Source organism: Petromyzon marinus, chromosome 27 (assembly GCF_048934315.1).
Source record: "Petromyzon marinus isolate PM22_M1 ecotype Great Lakes invasive population chromosome 27, UKy_Petmar_22M1.pri1.0, whole genome shotgun sequence".
NCBI classification, from domain to species: Eukaryota; Metazoa; Chordata; class Hyperoartia; order Petromyzontiformes; family Petromyzontidae; genus Petromyzon; species Petromyzon marinus.
Window position 1 is genome coordinate 13,549,231 of NC_133693.1, and position 22,697 is coordinate 13,571,927.

At 50.6% G+C, this 22,697-nt stretch overlaps 1 protein-coding gene across 10 annotated transcripts in view; it reads right to left on the bottom strand.

The window, feature by feature from the left end:
* Positions 1 to 21,875, bottom strand: part of LOC116946522 (protein 4.1-like) — a 71,787-nt gene extending 49,912 nt beyond the window's left edge. Inside the window, exons 1-4 of one of the 10 annotated variants that reach the window (XM_076070150.1) lie at positions 21,796 to 21,812; positions 20,133 to 20,265; positions 18,342 to 18,866; positions 17,285 to 17,551 (exon numbers count right to left, since the gene is read on the bottom strand). In XM_076070150.1, coding sequence (XP_075926265.1) covers positions 17,285 to 17,551; positions 18,342 to 18,851 — 777 coding nt within the window. In that variant the 5' untranslated portion in view covers positions 18,852 to 18,866; positions 20,133 to 20,265; positions 21,796 to 21,812. The other 9 variants (XM_076070151.1, XM_076070149.1, XM_076070148.1 and 6 more) reach the window with 9 other exon arrangements.
* Positions 21,876 to 22,697: the final 822 nt, after the last annotated feature.

Consider the following 22,697-nt stretch of genomic DNA (forward strand, 5'->3'; position numbering starts at 1 on the left):
GAATTAGAACAGTGATCTGCCACGGCCGAGGTGTTGGTCCTACCGTGTTTAAGGTCTGCTTTGTGTTCACGAATGCGGTCCGAGACATGGCGTTTGGTTTCTCCAATGTAACTACTACCACAGAGGCAACTTAGTTTGTAGACACCAGGGTATTGTATGTCCGGAATCACATATTTTACAGACGGAACCAGATCACGGATTTTATGTAATGTGTTGAAACGGACTTGAATCTTGTGTTTATTCAAGATTTTGGAGATCTTTTTTGTGATCCCCGCAATGTAGGGTAAAGTGATGGTTTTGAAAGGCTCCTCAAGAGTGTTCTTCTTCATGGATTTACACTGACCTCTGCTGCTGTAACTTCTTCTAATGCGAAACGAATTCTTTTCAAAACTAGCTTAGCTCTTATCTCAGAAAAAATCAGACTTATACGCACTGAACTAGATCAGTTAGACAAGACACTCTACAAATCACACTTATCATTGACGGCAACAATGTCCACATCGGATTGGGAACATGTAGACAATATGACTGCCTCTTTAGCTGCTACTATGTCGACCAAATATAAGGAAAACCTGATTTCCAAATTTAACCTCCTCTTCAACAAAAGACCGGACCCACACACCAAAAAGTTAGACGTTAACAAAGTCGTAATTAATCGCAGTAACAGTTCTATTTCCGATGGTCTGAAATCCGTTTTAGCTAAAGGTCTAAACTTTGCAGTCACACCTAAACACATACCAGTTAATGATATAATTGCCCAAGTAGACGTTGCTCTCAGGGGCCTGGGTCACATCGCTGCAGACGTAGCAAGATCTGAAATCGCTGCAACCCTCAAAAACGCTAAGATGCCAGCTAGCAACCTCAGCAAAGATGAGCGTTTTGAATTATATAAATTAAAAAAGAGGAATGATATTGTAGTCCTCTCAGCTGACAAAGGCAATGCTACTGTCATCATGGATAAAATAGAATACAACAACAAAATTAAAGAATTACTCGACGATGGTAGTTATACAAAAATAAAAAGAGATCCCACCAACAGCCTCGTCACACAAACCAACAAAATAATTTCTGATTCAACCGCATTAATTGATCAATCTAAACAGTTTTTGTTGAAACCTTCTGCTGCCAGGCCACCAAGATTATACGGCTTACCAAAAATACATAAAGTAGATACACCCCTTCGTCCCATAGTCTCTACTATCGGCTCCCCCACCTACAAACTAGCTCGTTTTTTGTCTGAAATCCTGCGTCCTTTCACTGGAAAGACCACCTCTGCGGTACAAAATTCTACTCACCTGGTATCGACAATCAAGGGTATTTCCCTGTCCCCAGACGACCTGCTTGTCAGTTTTGATGTAGTTTCCTTATTCACCAAGGTTCCTGTACCTGACACCATTGCAATCATTGAAGACTTGGTTCATCAAGGACTAAACACTGAGGTACCCCCCCTGGTGAGACACTGTTTAACCAATACATACTTCACTTGGAATGGAACTTTCTACAAACAAACTGAGGGCACCCCAATGGGCTCCCCCCATTCTCCAGTTATAGCTAACATTTTCATGGAGAAATTTGAGACTGACGCCATCCAGACTGCCACTCTGCGCCCAACCTTATGGAAGAGGTACGTGGATGACACTTTTGTCATCTGGCCACATGGCCGGCCTGCTCTAGACCAATTCTTCGACCACATCAATTCCATACACCCAGCCATCAGATTTACCATGGAAGTCGAAATAGGTGGCAAGATACCTTTTTTGGATGTCCTAATTAAAAAGAGACCTGATGGTTCAATGAGCCACTCTGTCTACAGGAAAGCTACCCATACGGATGCTTATCTGAAACTGGATTCCCACCACCATCCATCACAGAAGAATTCTCTCATCAAGACTCTGTATCATAGAGCCCAATGCATATCCGACCAGGAACACATAAGCAGTGAACTCAAGCACGTACACCAAGCTCTTAGGGCTAATGGTTACTCCGACTATACAATCCGCAAAGCTATCACTCAAACCATGAAGAAGAACCCTCTTGAGGAGCCTTTCAAAACCATCACTTTACCCTACATTGCGGGGATCACAAAAAAGATCTCCAAAATCTTGAATAAACACAAGATTCAGGTCCGTTTCAACACATTACATAAAATCCGTGATCTGGTTCCGTCTGTAAAAAATGTGATTCCGGACATACAATACCCTGGTGTCTACAAACTAAGTTGCCTCTGTGGTAGTAGTTACATTGGAGAAACCAAACGCCATGTCTCGGACCGCATTCGTGAACACAAAGCAGACCTTAAACACGGTAGGACCAACACCTCGGCCGTGGCAGATCACTGTTCTAATTCAGTAGGCTCACATGCCATTGACTTTTCCAAGACAGAGGTTCTTTGTAAGCCATCTGGCTTCCATGAGAGATTCGTTCATGAGGCTATCCACATATACAAGCACAGAGACAATTTCAACCGAGAAAATGGATTCTATCTTAGCAATCATTGGAAAGATTTCATAAACCATTTCAGGTCTTAATTGATTGTTCACGCTTACAGTGGCTTTCAGACAGCATACATTATAATAAATTTCGTCTCCCCCTCCTCTTTTCAGAATATAGATGGACTAGTCCTAAATAAACTGCCAAATCGTTGCGCGTGGCGCTAACGTTTTTTATAAATAAATAAATGCGCCGTTTAAAAATAAATTTATGCAAACCAACACACCTGAAGATGACCGTTTGAGTTATGGTCGAAACGTCGTGAGAATTTTTTATTGTTTTATATATATTTTATTATTTTGTTGTTTCCCTTCAACGTGACTTTACCGAAAAAACTAAGAATATGAATTACTGCAGTCACGAAAGCTTTAAATCAAAATTTAATGTAAATGTATGTATATGTAGAGACGTAAATAGCGTCTCTACGGCGTATAAGCCGGCGACAACCACTGGTGAATGAGTGCGCACGTACCTCTCGATGGGGCCGACGGAGACGTGGCGGGGAAGCAAGCCCTACAGAGGAGGGTCCCGTCACAGAGAGAGAGGGGACGTGCCGACATGGAGTAGTGAAGGGGGCCCGGAAACGGGGGCCCTGGAGGACATGTGATGCTGGCTCCGGTTCCGTCACAAGAGACCGAGGAAGGGGCGTGACCGGAGGTGGAGCGAGGCCACGCTCGAGAGGATAAGAGGGACGGAGGCGGAGCGATCGTGGTTGTCTGGTGGGAAGAGCTTACCGTGCGGCATATTGTTAACCCTTAGTCCTGTTAAGTTGTTAATAAATCGTGGTGCCTCCAGACTTCTGTGTGTGCCTCGTGAGACACACACTACATCTGATGCCAGAAGTAAAAAATACTTTATAGCTAGGTGATAGTGTAGGCTTAAAATGTACACGAGAAGAAGACAACCTACCAGGGATTCTTCGGAGGGAGAAGACGAAGAGGGGGTGATCTCCCAGACAGCCCCGGGAGAGGCGGCCCCGGAGATGGACCGCGAGGGGTTTGGGCCTGCGGAGCAGCGCCAGGAACGTGACCTCACCACGCCACCAGCAGCGGGGAGAGACAGGCGGGCGCGTGGCCAGCGCTTGGCCGACCTACTGTCTGCTGCGGCAGTACTCGTCGCGGAGATGGACCTGCACGAGCCGGCTGAACGAGTCGGAGGGCCGGAGCCGCGAGGCGAACACTCCAATGCTGCTACGTCCCGCGCGCGGGAAACACGGGAATTGCGGAAAACGCAGCCTGCGCAAGCAGCCGCCATTTTGAGCGGTGAGCGGTGTGCGGGACGGGGTTCCCGCCATCGCGAGCGTCCCGCCAAAAATGCAAATGGAGGGGCCTGCTCTGAAGAGGCGCCTTCCCTTTGTCGCAGTAGGCGGAGATTGGGTGGCCTTCAGCCGCTGCTTCACTGCTACATGCGAACTGGTGGGATGGACGGAGGGGGAAGCGCTGCGTGCGCTCCCAACAGTGTTAGATGACGCCGCTTTGGGAGCATTCTACTCCATTCCAGCCAAGGATCGGGTGACGTTGGCGCAAGCTCTTCAACAGATGGCGGGGATTTTCGACCCGCCATTTAACATGCACCATAAGTTTGCTGCGCGGAGCTGAGAAGAAGCCGAGACTCCTCTTGTCTTCTGCAGCACGCTTATCTCGCTGGCCCAGGTGGCATACCCAAAAATGGACAAGGACGGCCTTGACGCACTGGTCTTGGATCGCATGCTGGGGCTGGCCCAGGAGCTCGACGTTGTGCTACCTGCCTCTGACAATGACGACTTGACGTCGCTGACAGTCACGAGGTGCCTCCAGGCCCACCTCAACATCAAGCGCCGCTCCAAGGTGGTGGCATGCGCGAGTCCTGCTGAAGATGCAGCAGCTTCCGATGGGGTCGAGTCCTCCCAGGCCTTCGCGTCGCTCAACAACAGCGGGTGTAGGAAGGCCGAGATGGGGCGGAGGGACGACCATGATCGACGGACGGGGGCATCTTCCAGCCCCGGATCATCCTCCGTCGTGTGTTTCAAGTGCGGCCTTCCGGGCCACATCTCCAAAGGTTCTCCCAACCGTGGGAGAACCTCCAAGACGTGGTTATCCTTCGGCCGACCCTCTCGAACGCCGCAGGGCCCCCAGGCGAGTCGTGCTGCACCACACACCCAGCCCTCACACTCACCTCATTCATCTGGTTCATGCGTCTGCCTTGATTCGCGTGTGGGGCCGTGCCCTCGGGGTGCGGGGCAGGTAGTTTCGGAAATTGGCGGCCGACGGATGGCCAAGGCGACCTGATCAGTCATTGGCACTGTGCAAGATGGCGCCGATGATGGCAGCCTCGGCCGGTTGGTGCGCCCTGTTTTGTCCAGTTTTGTCTTGTTTTGCTTGATCACCTGTGCTGGTGAAAGAGGGAGAGGCCTGCTGTTTAGCACACCCGTGCTGGTGAGAGGGGCCTGCTGTTTAGCACACCCGTGCTGGTGAGAGGGGCCTGCTGTGAGGGGACTGCTGTTCAGCACACCTGTGCTGGTGAGAGAGGCCTGCTGTTCAGCACACCCGTGCTGGTGAGAGGGGCCTGCTGTTCAGCACACCTGTGCTGGTGAGAGGGGCCTGCTGTGAGGGGACTGCTGTTCAGCACACCCGTGCTGGTGAGAGGGGCCTGCTGTTCAGCACACCTGTGCTGGTGAGAGGGGCCTGCTGTTCAGCACACCTGTGCTGGTGAGAGGGGCCTGCTGTTCAGCACACCTGTGCTGGTGAGAGGGGCCTGCTGTTCAGGACACCTGTGCTGGTGAGAGGGGCCTGCTGTTCAGCACACCCGTGCTGGTGAGAGGGGCCTGCTGTTCAGTACACCCGTGTCGGTGAGAGGGGCCTGCTGTTCAGCACACCCGTGCTGGTGAGAGGGGCCTGCTGCTCATCACACCTGTGCTGGTGAGGGGAGGCCTGCTGTTCAGCACACCCGTGTTGGTGAGAGGGGCCTGCTGTTCTAGCACACCTGTGCTGGTGAGAGGGGCCTGCTGTTCAGCACACCTGTGCTGGTGAGAGGGGCCTGCTGTTCAGCACACCTGTGCTGGTGAGGGAGACCTGCTGTTCAGCATGCCCATGCTGGTGAGAGGGGCCTGCTGTTCTAGCACACCCGTGTTGGTGAGAGGGGCCTGCTGTTCAGCACACCTGTGCTGGTGAGAGGGGCCTGCTGTTCAGCACACCTGTGCTGGTGAGAGGGGCCTGCTGTTCAGCACACCTGTGCTGGTGAGAGAGGCCTGCTGTTCAGCACACCCGTGCTGGTGAGAGGGGCCTGTTGTTCAGCACACCCGTGCTGGTGAGAGGGGCCTGCTGTTCTAGCACACCTGTGCTGGTGAGAGGGGCCTGCTGTTCAGCACACCTGTGCTGGTGAGAGGGGCCTGCTGTTCAGCACACCTGTGCTGGTGAGGGAGGCCTGCTGTTCAGCACACCCGTGCTGGTGAGAGGGGCCTGCTGTTCTAGCACACCCGTGTTGGTGAGAGGGGCCTGCTGTTCTTCACACCTGTGCTGGTGAGGGAGGCCTGCTGTTCAGCACACCTGTGCTGGTGAGAGGGGCCTACTGTTCATCACACCAGTGCTGGTGAGAGAGGCCTGCTGTTCAGCACACCCGTGCTGGTGACAAGATGGCGCTGATGATGGTAGCCTCAGCCGGTCGGTGCGCCCTGTTTTGTCTTGTTTTGTCTATTAATTCAGTGTTTAGCCAAGATTTTCGGAGTTTCCTAACAAGAAACGAACTTTTAAATATCAGGGAAACAATTCCTGTGGATTTAATTCCTACTTTTCTGCTTCCAGCGGCAGAATTAGTGGGCATTCTAGTCAATGCCGCGCTAGGCTTTGCTCAAGCAGCGAAACGCCGCCCAAGGGGTAAACGGTCGGGGGCTCTCGTACGGCTACGCAGACGCGGGATCCGAACAATGCTTCCGAGCTTTTTCCTCTCCAACGTACGTTCACTGTACAACAAAATGGACGAACTTCAGCTACTGATGGTAAAAAACAGAGACTTTCTTTCAGCTTCTGTTTTGTGCTTCACGGAGACATGGCTGTGTGATTTGATTCCGGACACTAGCAGGATTCCATCTTGTAAGATCGGATCATGACATAGCACTCTCTGGCAAGACGAAAGGTGGTGGTATTTGTTTTTACATTAACAATGGCTGGTGTGTAGATGTCACAGTGATTCTGCAACATTGTTCTCCACTCCTTGAATCAATTTTTATAACCTGTAAACCTTTATACTCCCCTCGCGAGTTCGCGTTTCTCATTTTGGTCGGAGTTTATTTGCCGCCGTGTCCTCAGGTTAAAGAGGCCCAACGCATGCTCGCCGACCAGATTCTGAGTGTGGAGCGAGCAAATCCAGATTCGTTGGTTATCGTACTTGGCGACTTTATCAAAGGTAATCTCAGCCACGAACTCCCCAAATACATACAATTCATTAAATGCCCAACCAGAGAAGGGAACACTCTGGATCACTGCTACACTACAGCCAGTAGAGCCTACCACGCCGTCCCCCGAGCAGCACTGGGACACTCTGACCATGCCATGGTCCACCTGATTCCTGCATACAGGCAGAAACTAAAACTCTGTAAACCTGCTGTGAGGACATCTAAACAGTGGACCAGTGAGGCTGTGGAAGATTTGCGGGCGTGCTTGGACTGTACTGACTGGGATATGTTCACGACTGCTACCAATAGTCTGGATGAACTCACAGAGGCTGTGACGTCCTACATCAGCTTATGTGAGGACTGCTGTATCCCAACACGTACCAGGGTGAACTTCAACAACAACAAGCCCTGGTTCTCAGCAAAGCTCAGAAGGTTGAGGTTGGAGAAGGAGCAAGCGTTTAGGAGTGGGGATAGAGACAGATTCAAGGAGTCGAAGAACAGGTTTAGCAAGGCGGTGAGAGAGGCTAAACTACTGTACTCAGAGAGACTAAAACACCAGTTCTCTGCTAACGACTCTTCTTCTGTCTGGAGAGGGCTCAGGCAGATCACCAACTACAAACCCAGAGCCCCCCACACCACTAACGACTCCCGCCTAGCCAACGACCTGAACGAGTTCTACTGCAGATTTGAAAGACAATTAGACTGTCCTGAACTACCCCTTCCCACCCAAGAGTCCCCATCCCCCACCCATACTACAGAGACGACTCTCTCCTTTCAGGAGGGAGAAGTTAATATACTTTTCAAGACGCAGAATCCACGCAAAGCAGCCGGGCCGGACTCTGTCTCTCCAGCCACCCTCAGGCACTGCGCTGACCAGCTGTCTCCGGTGTTCACCAACATCTTTAACACCTCCCTGGAGACATGCCATGTACCAGCATGTCTCAAGCCCTCTACCATCATCGCTGTGCCCAAAAAGCTAAGGCCAACAGGACTAAATAATTATAGACCGGTCGCCCTTACATCTGTGGTAATGTAGTATTGAGCGCCTGGTCCTGGTACACCTCAAAGCCAACACAGACCCTCTCCTGGACCCCCTTCAGTTTGCCTACATAGCCAACAGATCTGTGGACGACGCAGTTAACATGGCCCTCCACTTCACCCTACAGAATCTGGACTCCCCAGCATCCTACGCCAGGATCCTGTTTGTGGACTTCAGCTCTGCCTTCAACACCATCATCCCTGCCCTGCTTCAGGACAAGCTCTTCCAACTGAACGTGCCCGACTCCACCTGCAGGTGGATCACAGACTTCCTGTCTGACAGGAAGCAGTGCGTTAAGCTGGGAACACATGTCTCTGACTCCAGGTCCATCAGCACCGGAACTCCTCAGGGCTGCGTCCTTTCCCCACTGCTCTTTTCACTGTATACCAACAGCTGCACCTCCAATCATCTGTCCGTCAAACTCTTGACGTTTGCGGACGACACCACCCTCATTGGGCTGATCTCTGGTGGGGATGAGTCTGACTATAGGTGGGAAGCTGACAACTTGGTGACCTGGTGTAGCCAGAACAACTTAGAGTTAAATGCTCTAAAGACAGTTGAGATGGTTGTGGACTTAAGGAAGAATACAGCCCCACTCACCCCGATCACCCTGTGTGACTCCCCAGTCAAAATTGTAGAGTCTTTCCGCTTCCTGGGCACTATTCTCTCCCGGGACCTCAAGTGGGAACTGAACATCAGCTCCCTCACCAAGAGAGCACAACAGAGGATGTACTTCCTACGGCAGCTGAAAAAATTCAACCTGCCAAAGACAATGATGGTGCAATTCTATACAGCAATCATTGAATCCATCCTCACCTCCTCCATAACCGTCTGGTACGCTGCTGCCACTGCCAAGGACAAGAGCAGACTGCAGCGTATCATCCACACTGCTGAGAAGGTGATTGCCTGCAATCTACCAACCCTCGAGGACCTGCACACCACGAGGACCATGATGCGAGCGAGGAAGATTGTGGCCGATTCCTCCCACCCTGGACACTCTCTGTTTCAGCTACTCCCCTCCGGCAGAAGGCTGCGGTCCATCAGGACCAAAACCTCACACCACAAAAACAGTTTCTTCCAATCCGCTGCTGGCCTCTTAAGCAAGGCCAAGGGCTTACACTGACTTTAACATTTTATCTACAAAAAGACACCTTGCCAATATTAACTATGTTATCCTATTTGTACTTTTTTATTTTTAGATTGTATCTTATAACTATTTTATATTCGATATTTATTCAATTTTATATACTTTAGCACCTTGGTGTTAGTTAGACTTTGAACCCTTAATATAGTAAGACTTGTTTACGACTTATTTAAGATTTTAGATTGTTGAATGTATGCACTATCCTGCCAAAGTAAATTCCGTGTCTGTGTGAACTTTCATGGCGAATAAAACCCTTTCTGATTCTGATTCTGATAGAGGTGTGGATGCTAATTGACACGGGAACATCCACTACCATCATATCTGAAATGATTTTTGACTGCTGATCTGCTAAATCAGCTACCCTCCATCCGGTTTATGTCCCGTGCTTAGCGGCAAATGGCGGTTCTTGGGTATTATGGGGCAAATGTCGGCTACCGTGGCCATTGGTGATTATCAAATAACTGGCCCGGTATTAGTTTCGAAATCGTTTGCCATGCCTTGCCTGCTTGGAACAAATTTTCTAGGAAAAATTCCCCTCAAGATCCTCATTGACCAGGGGTGCCTGGAATTGCCGTCGGGCCGTAGAATGGCCTTTTTTCCCTTCCCCACTCGACTGTGTCAAGTAAACGCCGTGATCCCAGCACTCGAGCGGGAAACGGTTAAAATTCCCCCTGGAGCGCAAATGCTGGTGCCTTTGCGCCTCAGGAGGCAACTCAATGGGGATGCCACCAAGGGAGGTGTTCTTCTAACACCATCCAACAAAGTGAGCCGTCGCCTTATGTTGGTCGGGGCCGAAACTATCATCAGAAATGACCAGCAGCCTTTTATTCAAATTTTAAACGCTGGTCTTGGACCCACTGTCAAACAGGCGGGCACGGTCCTAGCTCACACATCCCCAGCAGATGGCAATATGGTAATGACGGACCCCGTCAAGATGGTCACTGCTGCGGAGCGGGGTGACAGTTGCGACTACGTGTGGGTGGACGCACTCTGTGCCGAAAGCCCTGACTTGTCGGAGGTGCAGAGATCCGCATTGCGTGCGCTCATTAAGGAATTTTCGGACATCTTCAGCAAATCCAAATACGACATTTGCTGCACGTCGTTGGTACACCATCATCATATCAACACAGGCAATGCGGCCCCCATTCGTCATTACCCGTATGGGCTGAGCCCGACTGAGAAGGAGCATGTTCGCCATGCAGTTTGGCAGATGCTAGCCGCGAATATTATCGCCCCTTCCAGTCCGTGGGGGGCTCCAATTGTCCTTGTCAAAAAGCAGGATGGCACCTTGAGGTTTTGTGTGGATTTACAAAAGTTAAATAAGGTATCTGTTGCCGACGCGTACCCACTTCCGCGGATGGATCATTCCCTGGATGCCCTGTCTGGGGCGTGGTTCTTTTCAACCCTTTCCGGCTTTTAGCAGTTGCCCTTAGACGATAGTTCCAAGCCTAAAACGGCATTTCGAACTCCCCAGGGCTTGTTTGAGTTTAATCACCTTCCCATGGGACTCCATTCCAGCCCAGCCACATTCCAATGGATTATGGAATTGGTTTTGGCAGGGCTCCAGTGGGATTCGTGCCTTATCTATCTCGATGACGTCATTGTCTTTGCACGTACATTCAAGGAGCACCTACTACGGTTTGCAGGCAGCCAATTTAAAATTCAAGCCGCAAAAATGCTATTTTCTGCAGAGGTCAGTCCGATATCTGGGCCACATCGTGCGTGAATCCGAATAGCGACAGACCCCGACAAAACGGCATGTGTGCGTACATGGCCGATCCCCCAGATGGTGAGTAAAGTGCGAAGTTTCGTCGGGTTTGCCTCACATTACCCTGGATTTGTGCCCGGCTTTGTGACTATCGCAAAACCACTGCATGTCCTTACTGCCAAAGGCCAAAAAATTCGTTGGGGAATGGAGGAGGAGGTGGCGTTTGTCGCGCTGCGGGAGGGTTTGGTCAAAGCTCCTCCTCTCCGCTATCCCGACATCTCCCGACCTTTTCTCCTTGACATGGACGCCAGCGACACTGGGATGGGTGCCGTGCTGTCCCAGGTTCTGGACGGGGTGAAAAAGGTCGTGGCTTATGGGAGTCGGGTGTTATCCCCTGCGGAACAGCGGTATTCTGTAACGCCACGAGAATTGTTGGCCATCGTCTATTTTGTCCAAGTATATCGTCCGTATCTCTATGGGAGGGTGTTTGAGTTGCGGTCAGATCACGCGGCCCCTTCAGTACGCACTGCAGGTTGAACAACCGTCCGGCCAGCTCTCGCAGTGGCTAGAGGTCCTTCAGGACTATACCTTTAAAGTGTCGTACAGAAAGGGTGTTCGCCATAATAACACGGACGCTCTCTCGAGACTGCCTCGAGACTCATGCACGTGCCTCCCGGGTGCAGGACACTGCAAAACCCCTGGTGGGGAGTTGCCTCAGGCTATGACGACGTCTGCGGACGTTCTGCCTATGGACACGGTCCAGATGTGTGATAGAACACTCGGCCTCATGCACGACGAATGGGGGCGACTCCAGATGGAGGACACCTCCCTGCTCAAACTGCGGCACCGTGTCGGTAAGGCAGAGGGTCGGGGTAACAGACGAGGAGTATCGCCGGTGATCCTTGATGAGGGCTTGCTGATGAGATGGGACGAGGAATCCCATCGATACGCCATTGTGGTGCCATTTGTTCTGCAGGGAAAGGTTATACGTGCGGAGCACGAGCGGTTAATACATCTTGGTGTCCAAAAGACATTGCCTCCTCTAAAAATTCACTTTTTCTGGCTGGGCATGGCCGACGACGTTTATAACGTGCTACAGGGTTGCACAGAATGCGCTCGCAGCAAACCTCTAATGAGAGCGGATCGCCTACTGCTGAAATCCATCTGCGTTTCCCGGGTGAACGAACTCGTTGTGCTCGATGTTCTCGGTCCGTTCCCCACCACTCTGCGGGTGAATAAATATTTATTGGTGTTGGTGGAGTATTTATCACGTTGGCCAATGGCCTAGCCGCTATCAAACCAATCAGCTGAAACCATTACGGACGCGTTCCTTCATGGCTACGTTCAGGGGCGCCTTTATCCTTCATGGATAAAGGCGCCCCTGAACGTCTCTTGACGGACCAGGGCAAAAAAAATTCGTCCGAGCTGTTAAAAGATGTTTGCGAGCAATTGGGTACCAAGAAAGTGCGCACGTCGCCTTATCACCCCCAGGCGGACAGTATGGTGGAGAGGTTACACAGAACCCTCACTTCGATGTTGTGCCAATGTGTCAATGAAGCCCAGTCAAACTGGGACTTACATGTTCTGGGCGTGCTCGCCGCATATAGTTCCGCCCCGCATGCTTCTATCGGATTTTCCCCATTTTATTTAATGTATGGAAGGGAGCGTGACCCACCAATTGATGTGCAGCTCAAGCCACTGGAAAATTGTACAAAGATGTCGAACCCCATGCGTCTTACCCTACAGCGTTTGGCAGAAGCTAGGGAGGCGTCTCGGGGGAACTCGTCCTTGCGGCAGGCGGCCAACGAACGGCTCGTCAAGCCCCGCCAGTCCACAACTATATGCACGCCAGGGGACAAGGCGTGGCTCCACTGCCTCCATGTCCCAATGGGTACCTCCCCGAAATTACACAAACCATGGCAGGGCCCGGTCAAAGTGGTGGAGGTGAGGAGTCCGCAGTGCGTGCGGATTCAGTGTGGTCCTGGCGCTGGTTTGTGTACCCGTCGCGACTAAAACTTTTTTTCCACCTGACGTTAACCTTTCATCCACACTTCCCGAGGGCCGGGTGTCTGGTCAGTCTGATGAGCTGGGGCACGCGTCGGCTGATGTCCTTCCTCAGGACAGTTATATTGTTCCGCCCACAGGGTCCAAGTGCCTATCGCCCCCAACGTCACAGGTAGTGCTGGCCCGGGGTGGACGGGGGAGTCCGGAGCTGCCATCGCCCGACTCCCCACTGCTTGGCGGTTCTTCGCCTCGGGAGGTGCCATGCTCATCGAGTCATCTTCCGGCTGTTCCCGGAACCTCCAGGGGGCCCGCACCCTTCTCGCTTGACGGCCCGGCATCAAGGACTTGGGCAAAGACTGCTCGATTTAAATGACCATCCTCCGGCGTCTAAGTGCACCTACACCCGTGGTCCATGGGTACCGCTCGAGCCAGATGGGTCAATGGCTGACCCGGACTCATCTTGTGCTCAGGTGCGGCATTACATATGTGGGGTGTAGTTGTGGGCTGTCCGGGGGGTGGGTTGGCAATTGTAAATTGTTGCAGTTTTCTTTTTTTTACCCTTCCCTCCCACTCTTCTTCTCCCTGGTCCTGTATATAGTGTAAATATCGTTTTATTTCTCATTCGGGATTATTTATTGTTGTTGCTGTTGTTCTGTTGCGTTAAAAGATGGAGGCCCACACGTTTCGTGGGTTATATGTCGGTCAGCCGAGATGGCTGAGTTTCATAAAGGGGGGGGTGATGTAGAGACGTAAATAGCATCTCTACGGCTTATAAGCTGACTACAACCACAACTGGTGAATGAGTGCGCATGTACCTCTCGATGGAGCCGACGGAGACGTGAAGGGGAAGCAGGCCCTACAGAGCAGGGTCCCGTCGCAGAGAGAGAGAGGGGACATGCCGACATGGAGTAGTGTAGGGGGCCCGGAAACAGGGGCCCGGAGGACATATGACGCTGGCTCTGGTTCCATCGCGAGAGACCGAGGAAGTCGCGTGGCTGGAGGCGGAGCGAGGCCACGCTCGAGAGGATAAGAGGGACTGAGGCGGAGCGATCGTGGTTGTCTGGCGGAAAGAGCTTACCGTGCGGCGTTGCTTCGGGGGTCTTGGAGCATCGGTTGTCGGGAACTCAGTTTATGTAGAGACCTCTTTGGGGTCTAGACTAACCCCGAGTATTGTTAACCCGTTGCCCTGTTAAGTTGTTAATAAATCGTGGTGCCTCCAGACTTCTGTGTGTGCCTCATGAGACACACACTACATATACAATGCAGAATATAATCGGAGAATAATACAAACAAGGGGAATGTAAATAACCAAACAAATCGGCAGGCAATATGCCCCCTTCACATATCCGTCCCTCCACTTACAAATATAAGTATATTCACACATTCCATCAGCCACACTGCCTTCTGGTAGTGCATCATTTCAGCAGCATTGGTTCAACACAAGTAAACTCTGGACCGGTTTTGGCATTCAGTGTTTCATCAGCAGACTTGCTTGAACCCAATGCTGGTGAACTGCCATAAGATTCGAGGCAAAGACCCCCCCCCCTCTCTGTCATGGGTCCTAGTTTAGCGCACAACTCTATAATACACAACGCCGAATAAAAATAATTAGCGTCGATGTGAAGACACGGATGAGGCAACAAATACAAAGTTTAGTTCATGCAGAAATTCGCTTTCATTCATCGAAAAGCATCCACAATTTGTCAATTGCGTTCACGCGATATTTTGTGAGGCGAACGTTCGCAAACCGAGGGATACCTGTACCGGTTGACTGGTTGTGCCCAGTTACAGCACGTAATGGTATTTACAAGGCCGTAATTATAATATATTGGGGGGGACACATCCCCCCCAATATTCAAATATGCTCAAAATGTCCCCCCAATATATTGCTATAAAAATAATTGCTATGCTATGTAAATAAAAACAATAATTTGCTGAACCTTGGCCACAATAGCTGGACTTGTCTTCATATAAATCAATGCATAGATTTCTGTTTATATGATTGTGGTTATGGTTGTACTTTATTAATCCCTAATCTCTGCCATTACATACAATGAAACAAGAAATGGTAAAAAAGTAAAAACAGAACAATGTAATACAACACACCATTAGACATTATTGTAAAAAAAAAAGTCCATCCCACGTGTTAGTGAATTTTTTTATATTTTAGGTACGAAATGAGTTTTTAAATTTAGATATTTTTCTGGGTTGGGACCCCCCAGACACCCTGGAAGATTTGGTCCCCCCCAATGTTGACTCCATGGCTAAGGCCTTGGTATTTATATTAAATTTTTAGTTTCTAAAATAAGTAATATTAAAAAAAAACATGCTTTAATGAAATGTACCGTACTATTAATGGAAGAACTCCACAACTCCAGGAAGTGGCCCCGAAACTTGCCATAATGTAAGGGACCGTGGCGAATTACAGCCAACGTCAGCTTAGCGTGGACAATTACACCCAAGCCGAAACATAACATATTAAAAAGAATGTTTTAAAAAAAAATTTTATTTTATAAAACAACATCAAAATAAAGGTTGAAAACATTACCAATCAAACAAACAAAAGTCAGAAGCCAATTACAAAGTGTCCACTCCAAGTTCTACAGTAGCACTCGAGTATGCAGTAGATACTCAAGCGATTCGCTGACGTTGCTGCTGGTGCATTAATAGTGGCGCATAACACAAATCCAGACACCCTCGGCTTACAAACACAATTCGTTCCTGAGAGCCGTGGAATGGCTTGTAAGTCAGAACACTACAATGCACTGTATGTATATGCCCATGCGGTCAGTATTATGAAATTTGTTACGGTTCAATAATTTCAATTATTTCCAATAAATATTGTACACTTGCATGGAATACGTTTTAAGTTAATGTAATTTTTTAAATATTTCATGGAAGCTGGTTCGTAAGTTGGGTATTCGTAAGTCAAGGACGGCCTGTAAGAGGAAACGACTCCACACACAATAACAACACCATATGTGGCAATCAAATGGAAAAATTATACCAAGGGTGACGCTTTCGGGCATGGTGCGAAACGTCCCCTCCAGTATATTTCTCTTTTAAGGCCACACCTCGAGTACGAGCTCATAGGGAAGAACGTGGACTTTCCGAAAATGTGAGGTCACTTTCCTGGACGACCCCTTGATCTCGACTCAACCCCCCCCCCATCCACGTCCTGAAGCTGAAGACAGTGGACACAAAGCTACCACCAATCAATTTGCTTATAAAGAGAAAAGAAGCAATCTGTGTCTGTATTTATGTGGGACTTCTTTCGCACCGTACGTAGCCAACCGTGCTAATCGGTGGTGCGGGACAAAAGACATTTCCATTTATTCTTCTTCACGAACCTGCTTCCGTTCCTCTCTTAAAACAACCCCCATCTCTTCTCCCCTAGCCCATCATCATCCAGCTACGACCCCTTTCACTACCCCAACCCCTATCACTACCCCAAACCCTATCGCTACCCCAACCGCTATCACTATCCCTATCACTACCCCTATCACTACCCCTTCTCCTATCACTCTTTCGCAAATACTTTTACACATGACTGTCATACAGTTAGAGCACCAAATATACAAGATAAATAAATACATATGCTTGTTAATGTTATATCACTACCCCTATCACTACCCCTACCCCAATCACTACTACAACCCCTACCCCAACCCCTATCACTACCCCAAACCCTATCACTACCCCAACCCCTATCACTACCCCAACCGCTATCACTATCACTACCCCTTCTCCTATCACTCTTTCGCGAATACTTTTACACATGACTGTCATACAGTTAGAGCACCAAATATACAAGATAAATACATATGCTTGTTAATGTTATATCACTACTCCTATCACTACCCCTACCCCAATCACTACTACAACCCCTATCACTACCCCTAATCCTATGGCGACCACTATCACTACCCCTACCCCAATCACTTCATCAACCCCTTCCCCAACCCTTATTTAACCACTCCCACCTGTCCTCCTGTCACCATAACTACACCACTTTTTTCTTAACAACCCCACTCTTTATTTTAACCGTCATCAACTTCCATAATTTTTTTCTGTAAATATTGTAAAAGCATCTTGGACTAAGGCGCTACATAAGATAAAATGAGAAGGAGCTGCAGCACAGAGACGCGATTCTCTCAACACGAGCCAAGGGAAGTTTTTACAAACGCCCAAAAAGCATGCAAAAACGACCCCAATAAAACTCCTTTTTCGGAAGTGACCTGGCCATCACAAATGATAGCTCAACGAAGTGCCTTATCATCATCACGTGGAAATGTATAGCAGCCAAATACTGTAAAGTGTGATGTCGATTCTAAATGTGGAAGGAAAAACCGGAGTTACCTGGAGAAAAATACACGCGACTACAGGGAGAGAGAGAGAAACGGCAAACTCCAAATATACAACAGGCATCAGGGCCGGGATTAAAGCCACGACCTCCTGCATACCGAACGAGGTAGTCAACATCTCCTAGCCACCACGGGCACTTGGGAGCGCACTTAGCGCGGCACTCACCGGCAATTTGCATGCGAACTGCGTGCCGTCGAGGAGCAGCACCAAGCATTCCACCTCCTTCACCCTGCGGCTCCTGGAGACGCCGCTTAGCGTAGCCAGTTCCAAGCTCGGCGGCGCCACCCCCTCCACCGCGCCAGCGTCACCGGCCTCCTCCTTGGCGGCCTCCTCAGCTGTGGCCTCCTTGGCGGCCTCCTCGGCATCTCCTCCTCCTGCCACCACCGCCGTCGGCTGCTCCCCTCCGCTGGGCTCCGTGTCGTCGGTCGCCACCTGTTGCAGGACGCACGCGCAGTGTGACCCCTCGAGTGGCGCTCACGCGGACGAGAGCGGCCTCGCCTCGCAATGTCTTCCCGCATCCACGCACTCTCAGCAACAACAACAAAAACTATGAAATCCCACAAAACGTAGAGACATCATTCGTGTAACTATAACGTAGGTTGTGGGGGTTTTTTTCAAGCACAGGTGTCGCCTCGATTTACGAACGTTCGTTTTTACGGAATTTCGCATGAACTCAATTGACAAATTGTGGACACTTTGATTAGCGAAATCGAAATTCCGCGCAAATGAAATTTTACTACTGCCATGCATCATGAGATCACCAAACGAGAAGCCACCCGAGAGGTTGTGGCATCGTCATCTGCGACAGCGTCACGGTGTCCTTGCAGTGCAGCAGCAATGCCACTACATCGCCTTTACACTCATTGCAACATGCAGCAGATCTTTTGGTGAGTTCCCTGACAAGGTTATTTATTTTAGTTTTAAATTAATCATAATTCGATCGTTTTAATATTTATGTCCTTGTTATTTTTGTATTGTGTAAAGTGATTTAAGTGTATATTTTTAGGCTAGGGGTAGAGTAGGAATGACTGTTCGGGCCACATCCGTAATTTTTCGTATTAAATTAATAGGAGCCTTTTCGATTTACAAAATTTCGTTTTCACGCAAATTTTTTTGAAGAACTGCATCCCTTTCAATAATCAAGGGATACCCCCGTATAGTGTACTGCAGCAACATTAGCGATCCCACGTGGATGTGTGACAGCTTTGCAGGGTCCACTTACTGCGTCAGCCAAGTCAAACCTGGCGAGCGTAGCCACCGCCTTCTCCTTCTGCTCCTGCAGCTGCTCCTGCAGCTTTCCGGGCGCTCTCTTGGCACTCTCCTGAAGCTGCGGAACGATCCTCTTCGGAGTTGCCTCTTCCGTCACGTCATTCTTCTCCAGTTCTCCTTCAACCTCCTTCTCAGCTGACTTAACTCCTTCATCTTTTCCGTCCGCGTTCACCTCCGCCTGCTGTAGCTCGCTCCCTCCGCGTAACTTGTCTGCACCTCGTTTGCCGCCTGCGGACGACGACCTTGTCTGTTTGAACCAAGACGGCAGGAACCTAGAGAACCCCTTTGCGCCGCCCTTGTCCTTCTTCCCGGAGGGAGACTCTGCTCGCTTGTCCCGAGGGCTCTCTTCAGCGCCTCTCTCCTGCCCGGCGAGGTCCCCTTGCTCAATCTGAAGCTGCTCCGTGACATTCTGAGCGGCGGCCATCGCCTCCTCGCCGACCTTGACGGAAACGTTTTCCGTCATTTCCTCGTCGTTTTCCTAACGACAAGGAAATTTGAAATTTGTTAAGAGACTAAAAAAAAATGTTTTATTTGAAGACACCCATGTTGCCGATACGCCAGCACACGTGCGTTGTCTTCGCGATCGGGACCGACTGGCAACGCTCAGCGTCATTTCGACACTTGCCTTACGCAACCGTGGAGACGTCAATTTTTCCGTTTGAACCGTCCAATTTTGAAATGTTTGTACGTAGTATCCGAACACCGCCCACTGCTGCAAAAGCTCGACGCAAATTTTAATCACACGCGTACTCTTTTTGTTAAATAGAATAGCAAGTTAATTGATCGAGGCCGTTCGGCAACTTTTTTTTTACTATTGTGGAGGGGTAACTAAATTGACTCTTTTTCGCTATTTGATTCTAATATGGTTCTGTGTCTATGGAAGAATGGGACTCAGCCGTACAAGACATGACACACATTACACAAGACTTGCGATGCTGCTGGCCTTAGGGACTCACTCGTATGGGACACAAACCACATTTACTTTGTCACAGGCTGCCAATTCTTCGTCGATCGTGTGAGGATCCACCTTATACCATTAATACCATAATACAAACTGGAGTTATGCCCTTTTAAATCTATGATTGAAACTATTTTTTTTTAGAACTGCATTTTGTGTTTAGTTTTCCAGGTTTTTTTTTGTTAGATTGCATAAATATCTAAATGTGTCGTTAAACTCGACACCACCCGACACAGCCAATTAGTCAGGTTTGTTACGTAAACTGAACATGCCAATTAGCCTGGCTCTCCAACACACCGGTGTGCTGTACTAGTAACGAATTGGCACGTTCTGTTCACGTGACAAACCTTAATAATGGGCTGTCCGGTGGTGGCGGGTTTAACGACATATTTATATATTTATGCAATCTAACGAAAAAACTGTATTATGGATGATACTGGACACGAAACCCCTTTCTACTCCGTGTTAAACGGTGTTTAGTTTGTTGTCCTCTTTCCCCCGTAACGCCAATTAGCGCGGTTCGCTACGTGCGAAAGAAGTTCAACAAACATACATAACAGACGTTAAGTGAAGACGGAACCGTACGAATCGTACATGTACATTCAGGCCATGGGGTTATTTGGCCATACTTCGCCATGCTGGTCAGTGCGGATTGATGAAGGCGGGGAGCATAGCGTATTGGGGCATGGTACAGTACAACAAACGATTTTACTGCGTTGCCCTGTGCTGACAACATATCCTCCAACACAGCCTATAGCACCTGTTTTATGCACGGAGGTCACCCACCCCAAATACTATCCAGGCTCAAACACTGCTTAGCTTCCGAGGTCTTGAGGGACGCTCAGCAACGGGAGGGAGGTCTCAGGGGTCAACAATCGGTGACGGGGAGAGCCCTCGACCATTTTCCTGGAGCTCGCTCCTGCAGAGCGGAGCGGAGTGATCGCAGTTACACGTGAGAAAACATCACGATTCGCGGTTCTACAACAAATATGTGGAACTGGGTAATTTGTGATGCCATTGAGAGTACATGTATAAATATGTGCGTGTGAAGCAGGGGCCACGCTGCGGCGATCCCCCACCGAGGTCGCGAGGGCGCTGAGCGGTGGCTCATCCACAAGCAGCCTGCGTTGGTGGAGTCCATAACGCAACGGCCTCCAGCAGGGGGGTTGCGAAACGCGCGCGGAGTCGAGGGCATTGCGTCACACGGCCCACTGGGCGCATCTTGTGACCCTCAATCCCAACCTAACTGCACTCAGGAAATATCCCCCTCCAGCAACACCCCAACCCAGCAACACCCCCAATCAGCAACACCTCAACCCAGCAACACCACAACCCAACAACACTCCAACCCAACAACACACCAAATCAGCAACACCCCAACCCAGAAACACCCCCAACAGCAACACCTCCACCCAGCAACACCACAACCCAACAACACTCCAACCCAACAACACACCAAATCAGCAACACCCCAACCCAGAAACACCCCAAATCAGCAACACCCTAACCCAGCAACACCCCAAATCAGCAACAACCCAAATCAGCAATACCCCAACCCAGCAACACCCCAAATCAGCAACACCCCTACCCAGCAACACCCACAATCAGCAACACCCCAACCCAGTAACACCCCAACCCAACAACACCCCAACCCAGCAACACCTCAACCCAGCAAGACCCCCACCCAGCAACACCCACGATCAGCAACACCCCAACCCAGCAATACCCCAACACAGCAACACCCCAAATCAGCAACACTCCAACCCAACAACACCCCAACCCAGCAACACCTCAACCCAGCAACACCCACAATCAGCAACCCCCCAACCCAGCAACACCCCAAATCAGCAACACCTCAACCCAGCAACACTCCAACCCAACAACACCCCAACCCAGCAACACTCCAAATAAGCAACAACCCAGCAACACCCTCACCCAGAATCACCCCACCCAGCAACACCCCCCTCAATAACACCCTAAATCAGCAACACCCTAACCCAGCAAGACCCCCATCAAACGTCCCCACCCAGCAACAACCCAAATCAGCAACACTCTCCCCCTCCCCGCCCTTCCCGTAGCTACCATCCCCGTCCTCCGTTGTCATGGCGACCTCAACCCATTCCGCAACCCCGGACTCGTCGCTCATACACGGAGGGGGGGGGGGGCTGAGGGGTATTGGGGGGGTAGGAGGATCGCCCCACCTCCTGCGCGACCCTTGCGCCATACATGGCGGATGGTGAGCCGCAGCACGGAGCTACGGCGCGAGCGAAGCCCCCTCCATCCCTCCTATCGCCTGCCCGTCCCGAATCCTCGCCGCTCACGGCAGCGCCGCGTCCCCTCAGAGCCGCGCTCGGCGCCGTTCCACTCGGCTCATTCACGCAGCCACTCGGTCATTCGTGACCTTTCGTTCCCCCACCTCATTCACTCTCTCATTCATTCGTCCCGTTACCCTGGTCCTGGGGCAAGGAGGCACGGGGGCTGTTGTCATAGCGAGCGCGCCCTAGCCCCGCCCAAGCGCCCCCAACCCCGCCCGCGCGCCCACAGCCACGCCCACGCGCCCCCAGCTCCGCCCACAGCCCCGCCCATGCGCGCATCGCCCCGACCACGCTCCCCCAGCCCCGCCCACGCACCTCCAGCCCCGCCCACACGTCCACAACACCGCTCAGTCCCGCCTATGCGGCCCGAGCTCCGCCCCCTCCACAAGCCCCTCCCACGCACCTCCAGCCCCGCCCACGCATCCCAGCCCCGCCCCTATCCCCGCCCACGCACCCCCAAGCCCCGCCCACGCACCCCCAAGCCCCGCCCACGCAGTGTCACCACTTCCCACGTCCACTCGACATTGCGGGCTAATTCAATGGTGGGGTTCCGTTTTCTTTTTTTAAAAATTCCGTGATTTCCATGAGGGTTATTTCCAGCTCGTCATGTCATTTTCTGCTGCGACACGCTTGTAATCCAGCACTGTGCGGAGGTGAGGGTTTGTGGGTTCGAACGAATGTTTTGAAACTCCCTTTCCGTGGGTGTCGAGGTGCCATACCCTGGTTCGCCAGGAGAGGGCAGTAAAGCAAGTGGACTAATGGCCATCTGTACGGGGATCGAGTGTTGCCCCCTCGCGCGTGGGTTCTCTTCGGGTGTTCCGGTTTACTCTCACGCGTATAACCTCTCACCATTAATTGTCTCAAAACTTACTTTTTTGAATCCCTATGCAGGACCCTCCTGAAAACGACTACTACGACTCATTGTGGCTTTCCAGGATGAATAAGTAAATTATTATATTAATTATTATTAGTCTCGACCACCGGCCATCTCCCCACGTGCATTCCCACCGTACTGGGTCCCGGCACGGGAACGGTC